At 37.6% G+C, this 18343-nt stretch overlaps 1 protein-coding gene across 1 annotated transcript in view; it reads right to left on the bottom strand.

The window, feature by feature from the left end:
• PODXL2 (podocalyxin like 2) overlaps window positions 1-18343 on the bottom strand; it is a 51368-nt gene that overhangs the window by 18219 nt on the left and 14806 nt on the right. Inside the window, exons 2-3 of the mRNA XM_070934361.1 lie at window positions 14985-15028; window positions 12524-12814 (exon numbers count right to left, since the gene is read on the bottom strand). Of these exons, the coding sequence (XP_070790462.1) occupies window positions 12524-12814; window positions 14985-15028 (335 nt within the window). The remainder of the gene's footprint in view (window positions 1-12523; window positions 12815-14984; window positions 15029-18343) is intronic.

The raw sequence follows: 18343 nt of genomic DNA, 5'->3' as shown, positions 1-18343 counted from the left end.
ATTTAAATAATAAATAAATAAATAAATAAATAAATATCACTGAACTGATGCCACAATGTTGAAGTCACATCTTGGAAATCAAAGCTAATAATTCCAGGACATTATTATGCAACTTCACTGAATATAAGGGGGGGGGGAAGTATTATACGTAATACCAAATGTTGTTTATTTGGTATATGGCAGCCCATCTCAAACAATGATTCCTGATGGCATCACAACTCCTGATAATCCTTAACTATTTGATCTCCCATAGAAGGTCATGGAAGCACATTAAGCAGGAATGAAGATCTTATAAAGAGGATGCAGATATGATTAAACTAAATTAAAGAGTGTCTATCTGACTTAGCTGCCATGTCTATCAGTCTCTTGGGAGTTGTTATTCTAGTTCAAAGAGAGAAAAACCAGGTGTCCAGTCTTTCTTGCAGCCAAAGCCCAAATGACTATGGAGGCACAGTGCCCAGCAACTAGATAGGTAGAGCATTTCGCCACCAGACTTGCCAAGCTGATAACTGAACAAGTTACTATGCCCAGATCCTTCATCCTCAGACTCATTTCTAGATTGTCTGGAAGGCAAGACTTCTCTTAAGAGAAGAAGGAAAACTGATCTCCCAAACCAAAACCATTAAGGACAACTCTAGATTAGGAATGAGATGCTACTAATACCATGAGGATACTTCTCTCAAAAATAGTTAATAAAGCATATTTATGCTGCAACAAGCAATGTGTCAGCATAACCTCTATGTAAATTAGAGCTAGCTTCTTTGCATACAGATATACCTATATCAAGGATAATACAGTATCTGTCAAGGTTCCAACTGATGAACCCAACCAAAGCAAGTACCACCAAGACGGTCCATGCAAAACTTTATTGAGTACATCACTTCAGCACGTTTGAAGGCAAAACCAGATCTAGATCTTTCCCACACTAAGCCCAGTGGTGGGTTCTAACCAGCTTTACTACCGGTTCTCTTTGTGCATGCGCTTCGCACACAATCGCCTCTTGTGCTTTGCGCAAGCGCGTTGTGAATCTGCCCAGCTGAGGTGCGGCAATCTGCTCTGCTGCACCTTTCAGCTGGGCAAAAAAAAAAAAAAAAAGAAATATAAGGTAGGAATAACGCGGGGGCGGGCGGGAGAACCCAGCTCCCGAAGAAAGAGAACCGGTTTGGTGACATAATAGCGTCACTGCTACCGGCTCGGCTGAACCGGGCCGAACCGGGAGGAACCCACCACTGGCTAAGCCCCATAGGTAAAGTTCAGATTCTTCCACACACACACCCCAATTAGCTCAGGTCACATTGTCTAATACTGTCTCTGGATATTGTTGTGGGAAAGTGTTTCTGGGTTTTGTAAATACCTGCCGAAATGTCCTTGGTTCTCATACCGACATCTCAATGTCTGGCCCATGTTCTATCTCCCGCTCCCTCCCCACCATAGTTAATTGGCAAGCTGAGAGGCGATAATAGTGGCAACGGCAAGATGTTTTTTGAAGCTTGACAGGATCTGTAAAATATTCTATTTTGGGATAAGCAACAATACGCAGATCACAAAAATGAGAAATAGTAAGCCACAGAATATAAAGAGAAATACAACTAGTTTATACAAGCACCATTCATTATAGTTATTCATATTTTTCTATCCTTGTAAATCATCTTGCTTCCCCCCTCTTGTATGTACAATACATTGCCTTTTGTTCTGTCTTATGCAAATATTATTCTGTGCTAAATTACCCTCAGAATTCAGGTTTCATTTAAGTTTGTTGCACAGCCTTTTTAGCATAATGTGTGAAACAGTCCCATGATCAATACCCTGATAGAAAAAAAAATACTTGTGCTGTATTTTGTGATGTGGCAATGCAGAAAATAGTTATTTCATACTCCTGTAGAGAATTCTCATATAACACGGTCTTGAAAGGAGATGAGAGAATGGAATTAAGGAAAAGGGAATGTAAGTATTAGATAGAGAATCCAGCCAGGATGTTAGTGCTCATATTCTAGTTTTAAGTGACAATATCTCTTATAGCAATGAGTAATTAGGAGGTCCTAGTGCAGGTTTTGCTACATGAACAGTGTAATGAAATACAGTAAGTATCCTCTTAGGAATGGTAACATTTACTTAAATCTTTCACCTTGGAGTAGCACTTGGTTCATGATTGTATGAAAAAAAAATGAGAAAGAGTTCTTTTAAAAGTTACTGTGTGTTTAAGTCTAGATAAACAAACAAACTCTGAGCACACTAGTAGCAGCTGGGCAGTGGACCACTTGATGTTAAGCTTCTTAGGTGTTGTCTTTCCATAGTGTTTAATTTCACTGAGCTGTAGCTGAAGATGAGATTAAAAGATGTGCACTTAATGTCAATCTATGCTTAAAACATAGTTGCAAAGCTAGAGGTAATGTCATAACATTAATTAAATACTTCTTATAAAAAGTAGCCTATTGCTTCTTCACAAAATGATTTTAAGGAGTATAGGTAAGAAAAAAATATCTGCTGTGAACTCCACATGGCATCAGGAAGGGCATCCGGCTAGTAAATGCTCAGGTCCATCCAGTTGCCCCGATTCTACCCTAAATTAAGGAATTACAGAGTAATAAAAAGTGAGGTATGTATTGCATATGCAAAAGGATGGGAACCGAGTATAAATTCTGAGTATAAATTCCTGCAGCTCTTTAGTTCTCTCTCGGTATTTTCCTGAATAGGTTAAGACTCAAAAGGCTCAGAGGAGGAGAAATACACACTGGTGCACACTCTGATCTGCATGGACCTATGCAACTCTTTCCTCTTGGCTCTTTCTGATTTTTTTAAAGTCCAGGATCAGGCACAGATCAAACATTAGCATAACTTCTAACAGCTGAATCTGTCATAGTTGGTCTATGAGGGAGATCAGTTTTCTGTTATTTTGTCATTCAGATATAAGAATACAGGTAGTCCTCAATTTACAACCATTTGTTTAGTGATCATTCAAAATTACAATGGCACTTTAAAAAGCAATTTACGACCATTGCACTTGCAACCTTTGCAGGATCCCCATAGTTATATGATCAAATTTTGCAACTGGCATGTATTTACGATGGTTGCAACATCCAGGAGTCATGTACTTATCATTTCTGACCTCCTCAGCCAGTTTCTGACAAGCAAACTGATTTATTTAATGATTGCAGTGATTCACTTAGCAGCTGTGGCAAAAGGTCATAAAATCAGGCGTAACTCACTTAACAACTGTTTTGCTTAGCAATGGAAATTGTGACCCCCCCCCCAATTGTGGCCATAAGTCAAGGACTACCTGTACAATTAAATGCTTCCTTTGAAGTGAAATTAATTAGACCAGAAACTACTTAATTTAATTTCACATTCAATTTAATGTAAATTAAATGCTGAATTTAACAGAAGTAGTCCTCGACTTACAACCATTTATTTAGTGACCATTGGAAATTACAATGGTATTGAAAAAAGTGACATATGAGTTTTTCACACTTAGAACAGTTACAGCATCAAAATTCAGAAACTAGGCAACTGACTTGTATTTATGACTGGGTTGCAGTCTCCTGGGCTCATGGGATCACCTTTTGTGATCTTCTAACAAGCAAAGTTGATGGAGAAGCCAATTCACTTAACAACCATGTTACTGCAGTGTTTCACTTAACAACTGCAGCAAGAAAGGTTGCAAAATGGGCGCAAAATGGGACCACTTAACAGCGGTCTTGCTTAGTAATGGAAATTTTGGGCTTAACTGTGGCTATAAATTGAGGACTACCTGTACTCAATTTCAATACCCCATTGATAAGTTGGGACTAGGCCCAGGAATCATCTGGCCTTGCCTCTAGGAAAGTAAAGAGCCTGCCTCACTAAGATTGCCATTATACTTACGGAATTACTAATTCCTATGGTTTCGATCAGTATTCGTGCAACCATCATAGTGGAATTATTGCAGTGTTCCAGACAAATACACTTTTACATGCAGCCTCTGCTTCTCTTAGCTTTCTTATCTTTAGTCCAGCACAGCCTTGATTCATAGCAGAAAGCAAGATAATTTTCCTACCAAGGACTAAATGTCCCGTTTTCACTTAGGTCTAACACAATGGAAATATTCACCAGCAGAAGTATCCAGTATTTGGAAGCATTCTACAACCCCAATGGAAACATTTAAATTTTCCTGTCAGTGAATTCAATACACACCTCAGTTACACAAGACAGCCTGCTTTCACATATGAGTTTTGAAATTCAAGGCTTGATGACACATCTGTCCTTTCAACGGGTGACTCAGCAAAAGGCAAAATACCCAGTTGGTTGCAAAAGCTTATACCTGAGAGACGAGAAGACCTTGAGACTGGGAATACGGGGAAGAGTGCAGGGTTTTGCCAGACAAAGCAAAGATATGCTTTCCCGCATCCGATTTGTTTATAACAATCTATCCCAGTACACAAGCCAGAAAACTTAGTTTGTCTCTTCCTCAATGTCCCATTTTTATTTTGCATGAGAATTTCATTTGGATATATACTAGGGAAGTGAAGCTGAGTCTTTTTCATCATTGACTAATAGTATATCTAAGACTTGACTTCCAGGACCTCACTTGAAGCCACCCCCAGCCCCCATTAACCAACAGCATCACAAAACAGGCACATTTGATGACTATATGCATTTTTATAAAGAACCTTTTTATGTTTTTAATTTGTATTTTTTTTTGTCAGTATTCTCTTATTTCAAATTTGTATAACCCCTTTAGCCCCAGTTCTAGGTTACTGCAAACCACTTCTTAAACTTTATTGACCTAGATAGAATATTAGTTTTAGTCTAGGGTTAACACACACAAAAACATTTATTTTAAATAATCTAATTTATTTTTCATCCAACCTCCTCCCAGGACAATGAAAAGCTACTCATATGTCTGGTGTGCTGGAAGCCATGAATTGATTACTGTAATAATAGCACATAAGTTATGTGCTTACAAAAGCCCAGTTGAAGTTTCTCATTTAGAACCACTTTTCATTCACTGTAAAATGATAAGCAGCGGGTTTCTAATAAATATTTAAAAAGAAATCTGTTGAATAATTCAATAAGATGCATTAATTAAGAAAGTGAAATGTCACTGAGAAATAGAGTTAACTCAGATAAAGTGTTTCTCCTCTTCCAAATCATGGTTTGAAAGTTTATGAATAAGTCTAAAAAGGAACATACTTTCTTTTCCCCACATCTGATCAGTTTCATGTATAATTTCCTGTTTAATTTATACTGTCACAGTTGAACAAATTGCAGATTGTTGGTTTCTCAGAACACCAATACATATCCTTTCTCCTCCCCATGAATTTCTAAATGAAAACCATTAAGAAAATATTTGCTCCGGTTTAATGATGGCTCCCTCGGCTACCTGAGACCAAAGAACACTCCTTTTCTTCCATCAGAAAGTGTCTAATCAAGTTGGTTGTTTAATGTTTATTTCTGCATCTATCAACTTGCAAGCAATTTTTGCCCAAGGTGCTTTCAATGGAGACAGCTAGGTTCATACTATGCTTTAATTATGGGTGTTCAGTTTACTCTAGTGTCCTGGTTTTAAAGAGTGTTTAGGTTCTTAAAGGCATCAGCCCAAACAAATCATTTTTTTTTTTGCTCACTTTATGCATCTAGTCGTTTATGTTGGACTTCAACTTCCATTGTCTCTGTAGAGTGGTCCATGGAAAAAGACTGTAGGAATGTTAGTCTAAACAATCGGAGGCCACCAGGTTGCTTGCCAATACTTTAATGGGATGTGTAAACCTAGACAAGAGTGAGGAGGGTGTGATGCAACTACTAACCCTACAGCTTTGCTACAGTGCTATGATTTTTGTATTGACTATTTCTAAAGCCAACACAGGCATGTAGTATATGCAGCAACTTATATTTCTAATAGGAAGCAGATAGCTGAGTTTATTGAAGGAAAAACAGGCACAGAACATTTAGAGGTGTTCAAACATGCATGACTGCAATACATTAGAAGCTTTTTAGGGAAGGTGATGGTTGCATAACCTGCACATTCTTACCCCCCCAACTCACCCCAATGTGGTTCCTATATCATATATATATATATATATATATATATATATATATATATATATATGTTTTCTCAGGTTTTCGCGGGTGTTTGTATGTAGGTCTTTGGAAGCACGAAGCCGAGAACACCAGCCTGAAGATGACGAATGAGACTTCGTCGAAACGTCGCCAAGACACTTCCAATTTTACGTGGGAGAAGACCCGAATAACCAAAGACCTACATATATATATATATATATATATATATATATATATATATATATATATATATATATATTCCTCAACTTACAACAGTTCTTTTAGTGACCATTCGAAGTTATAATGACACTGAAAAAAGTGACTTATGACTGTTTTTCACACTTATGCCATTGTAGCATCCCCATAAGCCATGTGATAGAAATTCAGATGCTTGGCAAGTGGTTCATATTTATGACCGTTGCAATGTCCCAAGGCTCTACCATTTAAGACCTTCTGACAAGCAAAGGCAATGGGGAAGCCAGATTCACTTAACAACTGTGTTACTAGCTTAACAATTGTAGTGATTCACTTAACTGTGGCAAGGAAGGTCATAAAACGGGGAAAAATTTACTTAACAACTGCCTCACTCAGCAACATAAATTTTGGGTTCAACTGTGGTCGTAAGTCTATGACTACTGAATACCCGTGGGGATTCAATTCTCCCAGACTGAAATCTTCATAGATGTATTGCTTTCATTTGAACACATATCACTTTCTAGTGCCAGACTAGAATCAGGCTGGACAGGTACCAACTAAGATGAAATGAAAGCAAAGAAGGCAGCAGGGAGGACAGCAAGACAGAAGATCACCTTCTCATGTTGCCTGGCCTGAAAATCAGGTCACGATTCGGCAGGATAATCTGATAAATTTTAAGGAAACCTTGAATAGGCTCACCCCTGTCCGACGCACTCAATGGGCATCTCAAATGTGCCTGCTTAACATCATAGGTCACAATTACCATATTTTTTGGAGTATAAGACACACCGGAGTATAAAACACAGCTTAGTTTTTGGGGAGGAAAATAGGAATAAAAAATCTGCCTACCAGGTATTCATCTGGCTAGCATCCTTAGTCTGATCACCTTCAGCACATTAGTTTGCTGGTTTTGAGCACGCTTTTTATCCTCTGCTTGGGAATTTTAAAAAGCTTCTAAAGCACAGCTGCGAGTCGGAGGGAGCAGGCAAAGCACAGAGATCGCTTCACTTGCTAGCAACTTGTTAGGGCTGAAAAAAAGCTTTTAAAGCACAGCTGAGAGTCGGAGGGAGCAAGCAAAGCATGGAAGATCACTTCACTTGCTAGCGCCTTGTTAGGGCTGAAAAAAGCTTCGAAAAAGCTACATTCGGAGTATATATTTTCAGCCTCTTTTAGGTGGGTGGAAAAGTGCATCTTATACTCTGAAAAATACGGTACATCATAACATTAAACTAACATTCTGACTTTTGAACAACATTATGAATGAATTGTTATGTATATAAAGGCAGCCATTTTATTACCATTTTGTTCTTCCTTTTGTGCAAGCTGGTAAAATAATCAAACAAAGATAAAGTAGCCAGAAAGCATAACAAAATTCAGACATAAAAACAAATTAGGATCATATTGCTGTTTCAGCTCTTTTCTAACGGCCAACGGTGAAGTAGGAATCAGTGACTTCTAGTCTATGAAGGACCAGTACTACTACAGCCAAGTATCCTTTAACATGGAAAATTAGGAGAAAGAAATTTAAGAGTTTAAACATATGGGCATAGATATATAAAGACTGACTGCTTTGCACTGCAGTAGGCAGTCAACTCTTTTTAGAGCTTCATTCTTCTTGCAATAAAAATCCTACACTTGCCAAGTCATATTCGGAAATTCTCTGCCAAGTATAACCAAAACCTGAATTAATATTTATCCAGAGATTTGTAATTTATTCATAGCTCAGTGGGAAGCCTGGCAGCTAATGCTGCATGGTGGCTATGAAACTGGTACGTATATATGTATGTACCATGTTTCCCAGAAAATAAGAACCTGTCTTAAAATTTTTTGCCACCAAAAAAGGCACCAAGTATAATGTTCGGGGGGGGGGGAGGGAATGTCGTCCACTGACCTCATTTGTGCGTGTCACACACTCCTTTTCGCTGTCAGAGGCCTTCAGGAACTTCTTTGGCTTCATATAGTTGCAGCCAGGCCTTGCACACCTTGGGCCATTTCTTCTGCAGCCAGCAAGGCTTTCCTGAAGGCCTCTGTAGCCGACAACAGAGCTCCAGATCGATCCAAAGCTCTGTTATCAGTTAGAGAGGCCTTCAGGTGTGTGAGGCCTGGCTGCAACTATCCGAAGGTAAGTAGTAGGGCAGCTCCACCCACCCCCCCATCTCCATCCTAGCTCAATTTTTACCATGCACCCTGGAGTGGGCGGGGTCTTAATTAGGGCTTATTTTGGGCATAGGGCTTATATTGGGTGCATGTGTAAAAATCAAGCTAGGACTTACTTTCTGAATAGATCATATTTTCTGGGAAACACAGTGTTTGTTTATATATATTATTTATTCATTCAATTTCTACAGCTTATATCATCTCATATTTGAACATTACTCTAAACTCTTCCACCAAGCCTCTTTTTTCTGCTTAGGTAAAGGGAAGGATAAGTGGGAAGAAATGGGGAAAGTACACCTGCACAGTATTGTTCACAATTTCCTTTATTAAGCTAAAATTCATAGCTTATTGTTACCTCTATTCTTGCAAAAGAGATTACAAATTATATTGAGAAATAGCAGAGGTCCCTGGGGGAGGAGCAGAAAAGTTATACTGGTGGTTGAGCTATAAGACAGAAACACTGTGCCTTTTTTATGTGTGTTGCATGTAAAAAGAAAGGGAGGGTCAATCATGTGGGCATTAAAGGCATCTTGACTTTAGTTTTCTACTCTCCCGATCCCTGGAGAACCAGAAGAAGAGAGAAGTGGTTTCTGTGAATAAAGGAAACATTGGAAAAGGTGAAATATATTTTTTAAAAGTTTCTACTAAATTCTGAAGCAGCAATAGATTCCAAGGAAAAAAGACATATGGCAGTTAAAAAAAATACAGTATATTAGAAAAACTGAAATTGAAAAGCTACTGTCAAGTTTGAAGCACGCACACAACCATTATCGCTTCTCAGCTTGCCAAAGAACCAAGTGGGGAGGGGGAGGGAAGGGTGAGATGAAATTCAGGCTCCAGACTTCAAGAAGATGAGCTGTGAGAGCCAAGGACATTCTGGCAGGTGTTCGCCAAGACCAGAGACTTTTTCTCATAACAATATAATGACACTCCATTGGATAATGTGACCTGGACTAATAGAGGGGAGGGAGAAATCTATACTGTCATTATGTGGGTTTGCACAGGAATTAGATAGAGCTGGTTTTGCCTTCAGCAGTGCCGAAATGAAGTACTCAATAAAATTTTGCATTCAGAGATTGGAAGGTCTTGTGCATGCTTGTTTTGGTTGTGTCCATCAGTCGGAACATTGACTGCTATGTCAGTGGTATCCTGTGTTACTTACCAGCCTTCCAAGATGCAAGACTGGCTGGAGATTTCAGTCAAGGATCTTTTAGAAAGAAGAATATCCTACTCTTAGAAGCCCAAGAATAGTACCATGCATCTCGTGCTATTGATTATTTTTACATAAATACATTAAAGCCAAAAGGGAAAAATCAGGCAAAAAGAAAGCAAATATCTTCTTCAAACTGCAGCTATCTTTGGAGCATAATGCTATAAATAAAGAAATATAACTGGACTCCAGTTACCTTGGAGTCTGATTATAAGGAAATATATATTTAATAATATAGTCAGAAGAGTATTAGTTGATACAAATGATTCTTTCTGCGAATGAAAAAAGAAAGATTACTTTTCAAGATCTACTTAATATCAATTAATTTATCCTGGTTATTTTATTTTGTTTACTCAATTAATAGATTAAATGAGATTACTAGATTAAATTAATTGAATGTGTAATCTTGTAGTCCTTAAAGAAGCATTTAAGGATTCATTGGCTGCATAAGGATTTGTCTTCTAAAGTATGATGTGTAAATATTGCTGGGCAAAATTTGAATATATTACTTTACTTTTTGCAAAAGAACTTTTTAAAAGGGCTTGAAGGCTGCTCATTGTTAACTTCATTGAACAAGATACATTTTTTCCAAGTAATTTCACTCAGGACTATGCTCAAGTCAAGGTAAGTGAACCTAGAGACAATTTGCTCAGTCCCTTGATTAATCATCAGAATGTTTAGAAAAGTTATAAATGCCCACTTAATTTAATTAATATACAAGCAATAATGCCTCTCCCTTCGAATGTCAATGATAATGAAATAGCTTTCACAGCTTTACTTTCTTTAAGTAACTCTTTTGTCCTCAGTGAGAGCTTTCACCATTAACGTGTGCAATTTATTGTCAAAAAATATGATGATGGCTTTAAAAGAGGATTAAATGAATTGACAAAGGAGACGTCTGTCAAGGGCCATTAATTCTGAAAATGCATTGTTACCTTTGAGTTGGGAATAGCATCCAGGGCCACAGTGGTGGAAAAGAATTACATCTCCATCTCCTGCTTATGAACAGAATCATCTAGTTGGGCATTGTGCATAGTAAATGCTGGAGAAGATGGTCCTTGGACTGATGCAAGAAAAATTATCCCATGTTCTTTCAAAACCTCTAGCACCCAAATTCTTTTCACATTAAGATTATTTATATTGCTTGGCATTTGATATACAAACTGCTATGTTTCATTCATGCATTCATTTCCTACAAAGCATCATCATGACACTGTGGTTATATCACTATTGTCTTCTTTGTATCAAAGGTTTTTAAAATTTGTTTCCTGGTTGCCAATTTTTTCCAAAGCATTCTTTATTCCAAACAATGGGCTGCGTATTATAAGCTGATTTACCTTTTCCCATGCAGATAACTTTATTATATCTATTAGTATGGACTGAAAATGCGATACACTCAATTTGGCATTGAAACACATCAAGAGGTTGGGGAGAGAGAATTGTTGCAGTGTACAGGAATTCATTTTCTCTCCACTTGTAGCCCATAATAAGCACTCAGGACAACTTGTTTGGGATTCTAAAAGTGTCTTGCTCAATTTGTTATTCATGAGTCTTCCTACCTGAACTGATGGCAATACTCTACAGCTGAAGATCCCTAAATGCTGGTTCTGGGAGATTTCAACATACAGGCCAAAACTGGCCTGGTTAAAATAGTTTAGGATTTCACAGGACAAACACAGATCTTTCCCAACTTCTTACCCGCCTGACATGAATAGCTGCCTATACTTTTTGGTTTTTGCTCTTTAGTTTTAAACTTGCATAAGTGATTTTTCTCTATAGAGTAAGATGGAACTATTGACAGGGTCTGTCGAATAGGCTTAGGGAGAAGAAATACAGATCATTTTAAATGCAGAAAGGGCCAACGTGATGGCTCCTGTGCCTACTTTGCAGAGAACATCCAACTTTCTGATAATTATTCAAATTGATACCAATGAAGAAAGATGGGTGCTGCCTGAAACACAGGTGGAAGTAATTTAATCCTAGCAAAAGTTCATTATCAAGCCAATTCAGGGCTGACAGTGGAGGAAAAAAAAAACCCGGCACAGTTCATCTTTTTCATTGTGTCATCCTAAATTAGCATAGTTTTTCCAAGAGGTTTAGATTTCTTGGAGTCAAGTCAAACAGGTGATTTAGCAGAATCCTCAGTAGATCACTATGCCGTGTTTGTACAAAATTTGGAGGGGAAAAAACATTCTAAGCATCTATAATTACTTAGATTCTGCAGCTTTATCAGGTCAGTTGTTCTGTGCAGAGAACACTTTGCTTGTATTCTTTTGAATGAATTTTATTCTATAAGGTTTGATGATATGCATAGGCATCTGTTCAACACTTGCTCCTAAGGATTTATTACAATGAGTAAGAAGGTCAGCTGGATTTAATTATAAATTCCTCTTTACAAGAAGGAACGCTCTCAAACCCAGTAAAATAATTCATAATGAGACCACTCCTGAGAAAACCATAATTATACCCAGAAGATTTACATAATAACTACAAAACTGTACCTAAAATAACTTTCCTAGACAGTGTCCCACTTGAAAACTGATCAACCCCAAGCATTCTTAAATGAAATGGAGGTTTAGATTCATTTCCATCAGAATTTAGAGCTGAAAATGGCACTGAAACAGATTTGGTTACCATGTGGGATGATCTTTTCTAAGAGAAAGTTGGGGAATGCAACTCAGGTGACTCTACTTACTCCTCAGAGGCTTCCAATATCATTATTATTACTACCATACCATTATTTCAATACCGTAATCTTTTGCACCATGATGATAAGGCTGAAAACCTCCCACCTGAAATTTATAATTAATTTCCCTCTAAAAATATATGATTTGGAAAAGCTCTTTGAAAAACCGAGCCCCACTTTTTTTTAAACAACAAAAAAGTCTAACAAAACTTAGAAGAAAATAGTGAAAAGATGGTTACCTGCTGCTGGCCCCATGTACACACTGGAATCATTGCTGTCTCCACCTTCTTCCCATAAATACTGTGACTGGAGGACCTTGGAGTCTTCCTTTTCCTCACTGAAAAAGCCTGAACCAGGTGAGACTTGCAGGGCACCAGGACCAAAATCGGACTCCGATAATTCTAGGTTGGTCTGTTCACTGGAATCCAGAGACTTAAAGTGGGACAATTTTATGAAGTCTGCCAAAGAAGTTGAGCTCAGACCTTCAGTACCAGAATCTTCTGACATAGCTAGGCAAATGCATAGGCAACCTGTTAAAAAAAAAACACACACACCAGTTTTAGCTTGTGTGAACCTAGAAAGAAAAAGAAAAAAGCATTGTAGGGCCTCAAAAACAGCCTCGTATGTAGAAACTATAAAATATCAGGCTGTGGAAAACTTTTTTAAAATTATTACTTTGTTCCCAAGGTAAATGCACAATAATGATGATGGATAGACTATCTGGGAAAAAGTCATTCTCAAGTGGAAAAATTATGTTGTATTTACAGCTGAGAAAAAATAATACATTGCTACCATGGAATCAATTTGAAGAGCTTTAAACAATGCACAAACTCAGGCAACCCTGTATATGTGTACATTGAAATGTCTATTTGCCCTCAAAAGGTTTCAAAGAAATATTAAAATGCTACTCATAGTTGCATGGGTTTCTGGCTGTATGCACAGATGTAACCACATACATTCAGAAGCATTTGTGACAATATTTGTATCTCTCTAATTCCTATTGAACATGGAAAATTAAACAGCATCAAAGTCATAGTCACATTGCTTCTTAAAAGAACCATATCACTGTCGACTTAATTTCAAAGATTGTCTCTTGTAAATCTATACTTTTTTCTGAGATTACAGTTTTCCTATGTTGGTGGAAAAGTCAGTATGTTTAGTCACTATATCAGTGCAACTTCTAAAACCCAGATTTTCTTTCCAAGATCATCCTCAATTATTACACTGTCAGTTAACAGTCCACCATTCATTACTATTTCCAAATATTCTACAGACAGACCTTTCATTAATTTAGGACTGTAATTCACTGTAAAAGAGCCACCCTTGAAAGCATTTTCCTCTACTTGAAAGGCCAAGTTTCCATAGATAAAGAATGCATGTAACTCCCTTTGCTGGCTGAGTCAGATAGATAATGGATGGTGTATACTATGCAACACTAGGAATTACAGCCTGACTCATTAGACACAGCATTGTTATCCAATATCTTAAAACCCTATATTTTGTTTTGCTGAATAAATTCTCCTTTAAAAAAATTAAACCAGCAGGGGTATTGGTAACCAGAGCAATCTTTGGACTAGATTTAGCTGTATATGTAGTCAGTGTGGAATCAGAAAAAGAATCAATAAAGGAATCAGGTGTCCAGTAATTCTAGACACCCGAATAGTAAAAAGATGTTCATTTATCTAATGTTTATCTGGAAGAGAGTTTACACAACTGAGTCAATATTATTTTTGGAAACCTTTATTGCTCTATGTTCTGCTGCTTCTTCTCCCACTCCAATCATGTATCTCATCTTAGATCAATAAAACAAAATTAGCCAGAAGGAGAATAGGTTAGATAAAGCAAAGGCTTGCGAAAGCAGAAACATGACAGAGGCAAGCAACCCTGAAAGAAAAATCACTGCAGAATAAAACAGCCGACCAAGACATCTCTGGGCATCCCATGGGATAGCAAACTTTGTCAAGTATTATTTGCACATGGTTGAGTCAGTAAGGCACTCAGATCAAAACATTTCCAAATATGCTTGATTATAGAACCTATCTTTGCAGGTCAGATTATATTTTGCTTCAGTACACCTCTTGCTTGGTCTGCAAGGAAGCTACAAAAAGAAAAGGGGGGGCTGGGAGAACTGTGTCTAGGATTGTTTTTATCCTCACATAGCAGCTGTCACTCTGCTATTATTAGCACCTCAGTATAGCAGCATCCAGAAAACCCTGGAAGCAAGGAATAAAAACATTGGGCTAGGATTATAAACACACATGCAAGCTCATAAGCATACTGGCTATAACCAAAGACACTAATCCTATCTGCCTGAATAATGGCAAGGCAAGCTAGGATCCTTTGATTTTTCAAGTTCAGTAATGCCAATAGCCATTTCCAATGACCTTCAAGTAAAAATGGAGCGCAGTGGACTCAAACAGCCATAAGTGGCTACACAATGCCCATATAATTGGACTTGAGCCATGGGAAGGACAATCCCCAGAGCTACTTGTTTATATTATCCTAGTACTGATACTAGTATCTAGTCTGGAAGACATGAGTTAAGCTCAGGTCTTAGGGACACCACAGAGACATCTGCATAGTTTTCTGGACAGTTGTACAAAAATACCTGGATGTTACCATCTTCCCAAATGTTTGTTCAACTTCCAGGGCCAACCTACAACCCTGGGTTTTCTGGGAGTATCCTATGCAAATACTAACCAGGAATAATCCTGTTTGGCTTTTCATCCTCCAGTAACTGCCATCTGATGAAGACACATATATTGGTTCACTATTACTCAGTTCTATTGCATAGTTTCATGAGATGCAAATATGAGTCATTGTTATGCAGAACAAAAGCACAAAAAAATAAATTCTATTACTATTCATACACAATTAAGAAAAAAAAGTTGCCATGTGCAAATATGGGACACAGACCTAAGACAAATCTCAGACCCTTGATGCATACATTTATATGGTAAATAATAGACTTGAAGGAATTATCAGTCTTTCCATTCTTTTTAAAGTATTACCATTTTAAATACAAACCACCAAGAGTTATTGTGGTGGAATATACAGTAAATGTAATAAACCAGCAATTAAATATTAATTTCTACCTAAGTTCCTAAGAAGCTAGCAGCAGAATTCAACTTTTACAATCTGTACTGCATGAAGCAGAATGAATAGTTGTCTTGAACTGAAGGAAAAACAGTGATTCTCTATTTTCTATTCTAATCAGATTTGATTTATATCAGATTAGATATAGTTCTATTTCCAGTGAAGCACTGAATATATTTTACTCCTAACATAGTTCTGTTGAGTCTGATAAAGTTGACTTCTTGACAAGCATATTGAGAATTGCAATTTTAGGTCAAGAAGTAGTAGGAAAGGGCTTCTGAATCTTCTGGCTGTAAGTTTAGAAAAGTTGTATGGTTTTATTCTATTACGGTAATTATTATATTATGATCATTAGCATCTGAACCTACTTTAGAAACATGATTACATGAAGGAACAAATTGCAGGCTTGACCTCAAGAATCTCTGTTTACATTTAAACAGATCCCCAGGGACCACTTCAGATCTATTTGTCACTCCTTCTTTATTCTCCATGCCTGCCTTATGGAAAGGTCTAAAGTTGAATTAAGCCCCAGACGCTTGTGATGAACTTGGCCTGCAGGAAAACTAATCCCATTAGTGCAGGAGATCAGGTCTCAGCAGTTGATTTACCCTCATTTAATACTGAACTGTCTACCTAGTTTAAACTCCTTAAGATGCATGATCCTATTTACCAAGCAGACTACTACTGTATCTTGCTAAGATAAAATTGTATTAATGAAAATACAAAAGGGAATAATTGTGGAAGGACTGTATATACATTCAGCACAGATTTCAAATTCAAATATAGATTTATCTCTAGGTATTACAAGAGGTGGGAAAGATTGGTATCAGAGAAAAATATGTATAATTGTGAAACTTTGCTTTTGTAAAAAGCAAAAGTCCTTGAGTCTTAATTGGAGCATGAGTCACGTATGATTAAATAAAGCAAAATATAAATGCATGTATATTGGACTATCTAATTGGACTATCACAAAACGGTGCTTTGTATGCCAGGAGTGGAATCTGATAATAACAATTTAGCCACACAGCTCAAATTCCTCACAAAGGATGCTATGGGAAAGGAGTTACATATGTGACTTAACTGCCTTTCATCTATTTAGAAGTCATAGCAAGATTCTGACAAGGAAACTTTATTACTGCTTTAGCAATTGTGGAAACGGCTCACAGAATTCAGCTGGGAAAGTGGGTGCAGACAAGGTCAGTTTCCTCTGCAAAATAAGAATTGGGGAATAGAGAGGAAATCAAAATTCCACCAATGGGGGCAAGAAGATGGATATCAAAGAAAGGGAGGCTTGTTCCTCGGGCTAACAGCTGTGAGGGGGGGAGAGCCTGTTCTAAGAGGACGGCAGATGCAAGGGTATCTCCCAAGCAAGGAAATAGTAAGAGAGCAAAGAACAAAACTCCCAAGGAAATACTAGCCCGGCTGTGGAGCCAAAAAGGAGGTCTGTCTGAAGGAACCACCTGTCAGATGGATCAACTCAGGAGGCTTAAGACTGGAGTCATGTCAGGAGCCGGACTAGCTGAGGGCAAGGGAAAGCTCAACCCAGGAATCTATCAAATGCCTGAGGGAAGAGAGAATCAGCAGAGGTTGATTAAAATCTGCAGAAGGAATGCTGCAAGATTTATAGTCAGAGTCTAGAAATGCTATGTGAGCACCACAACTCCTTTGAAAAGCCCTCTGCATCATCAAGCATAAACGCTTTGTGCTGAGCAAAAGAGCAGCCTGAAAAATCAGGGTTTAATTTGCTAGTACTTCATAATGATTACTGGCTTCCTAGATTTACCATCGAAGAAAGCAAAAAAAGAAACAACCACCCAGGGAATTAAAAAAACAGTTTTCGGGAAGTCCTTGATTTACAATCATTCATTTAGTGGCTATTCAAAATTACAACAGCACTGAATAAAGGGATCTATGACCATTTTTCACACTGACAACCGTTGTAGCATCCCTGCAGTCACGTGATCAAAATTCGGATGCTTGGCCACCGGGATGTATTTATGGTAGTTGTAGTGTCCTAGGATCATGTAATCGCCTTTTGCAACCTTCTGACAATCAAAGTCCATCGGGAAGCCAGATTCATGAACAACTGCAGGGATTCATTTAACGGCTACAGCAAAAAAACTTGTAAAATGGGGCAAAACTCACTTAAGAACCGTGTCAATTGTCTGCTTTTGGGCTTGGATGGCGCATACTTATAAGACTACCAACATCATGGGTATCTTGCATAAAATCCATTAAAATAAGAAAGTCCTATCCCTGTTCTCATGCTTTCAGGACAAGGAAACTGGTAAAAAAGACAGAAGAGCAGAGAAAATATTATCCCACAATCTGAGTGTTAAATGAATATATTTGCATTTTGTACATATTGGTACATTTGTACAAGACACATGCTCATAAGAACATTTGTGACTGAGGAAGTGAACAAAAAGCCACTAGTAAATTCTGCTCCACCTGTGTGCTTTATAGGAATAAAGAAATATAGAAAGTCCCCATCATCACTCTCTGGAGAACTACATTTCTCTCCTGCATCTTTCTGTTTAAGTGAAACTATCTCTGTGGGGGCAAAAAAAAAAAAATTCACAAATAGGAAATAAAGCACGATGACAGATGATTAAAAATAGCAACATCATCTGGTTGTCCCATGAATTAGGGAAGGAATTGAACACACACTTTAAAAGGTATGAAGGGATATTTTTATCTGAATTTTTTTCTGTTCAGTTGGAAGGTAAAAAAAAAAAAAATCCAGTAAAGGAAAGGAAAGGAAATGTATCAAGAGCCCAGAGTTTTCTGTAAATGAATATAATCAGCTTAATTCATTGCATTTTTCTAGCCTTTATGGCATTTCATGATGTTGAAACATCTTATCCAGAAGAGAGGAGTAAGACTGGGGTAAGACGGTTTCTTTCCATGGTAGCCCATTTCTCTTCCCTCCAATTTAAAACTAAGAGACTTCCCTTTGCATA

Source organism: Pituophis catenifer, unplaced genomic scaffold (genome assembly GCF_029215685.1).
Source record: "Pituophis catenifer annectens isolate HBS135680 unplaced genomic scaffold, rPitCat1.0.hap2 SCAF_2, whole genome shotgun sequence".
Classification (NCBI taxonomy): Eukaryota; Metazoa; Chordata; class Lepidosauria; order Squamata; family Colubridae; genus Pituophis; species Pituophis catenifer.
This window is presented reverse-complemented; position numbering and strand designations above follow the sequence as displayed.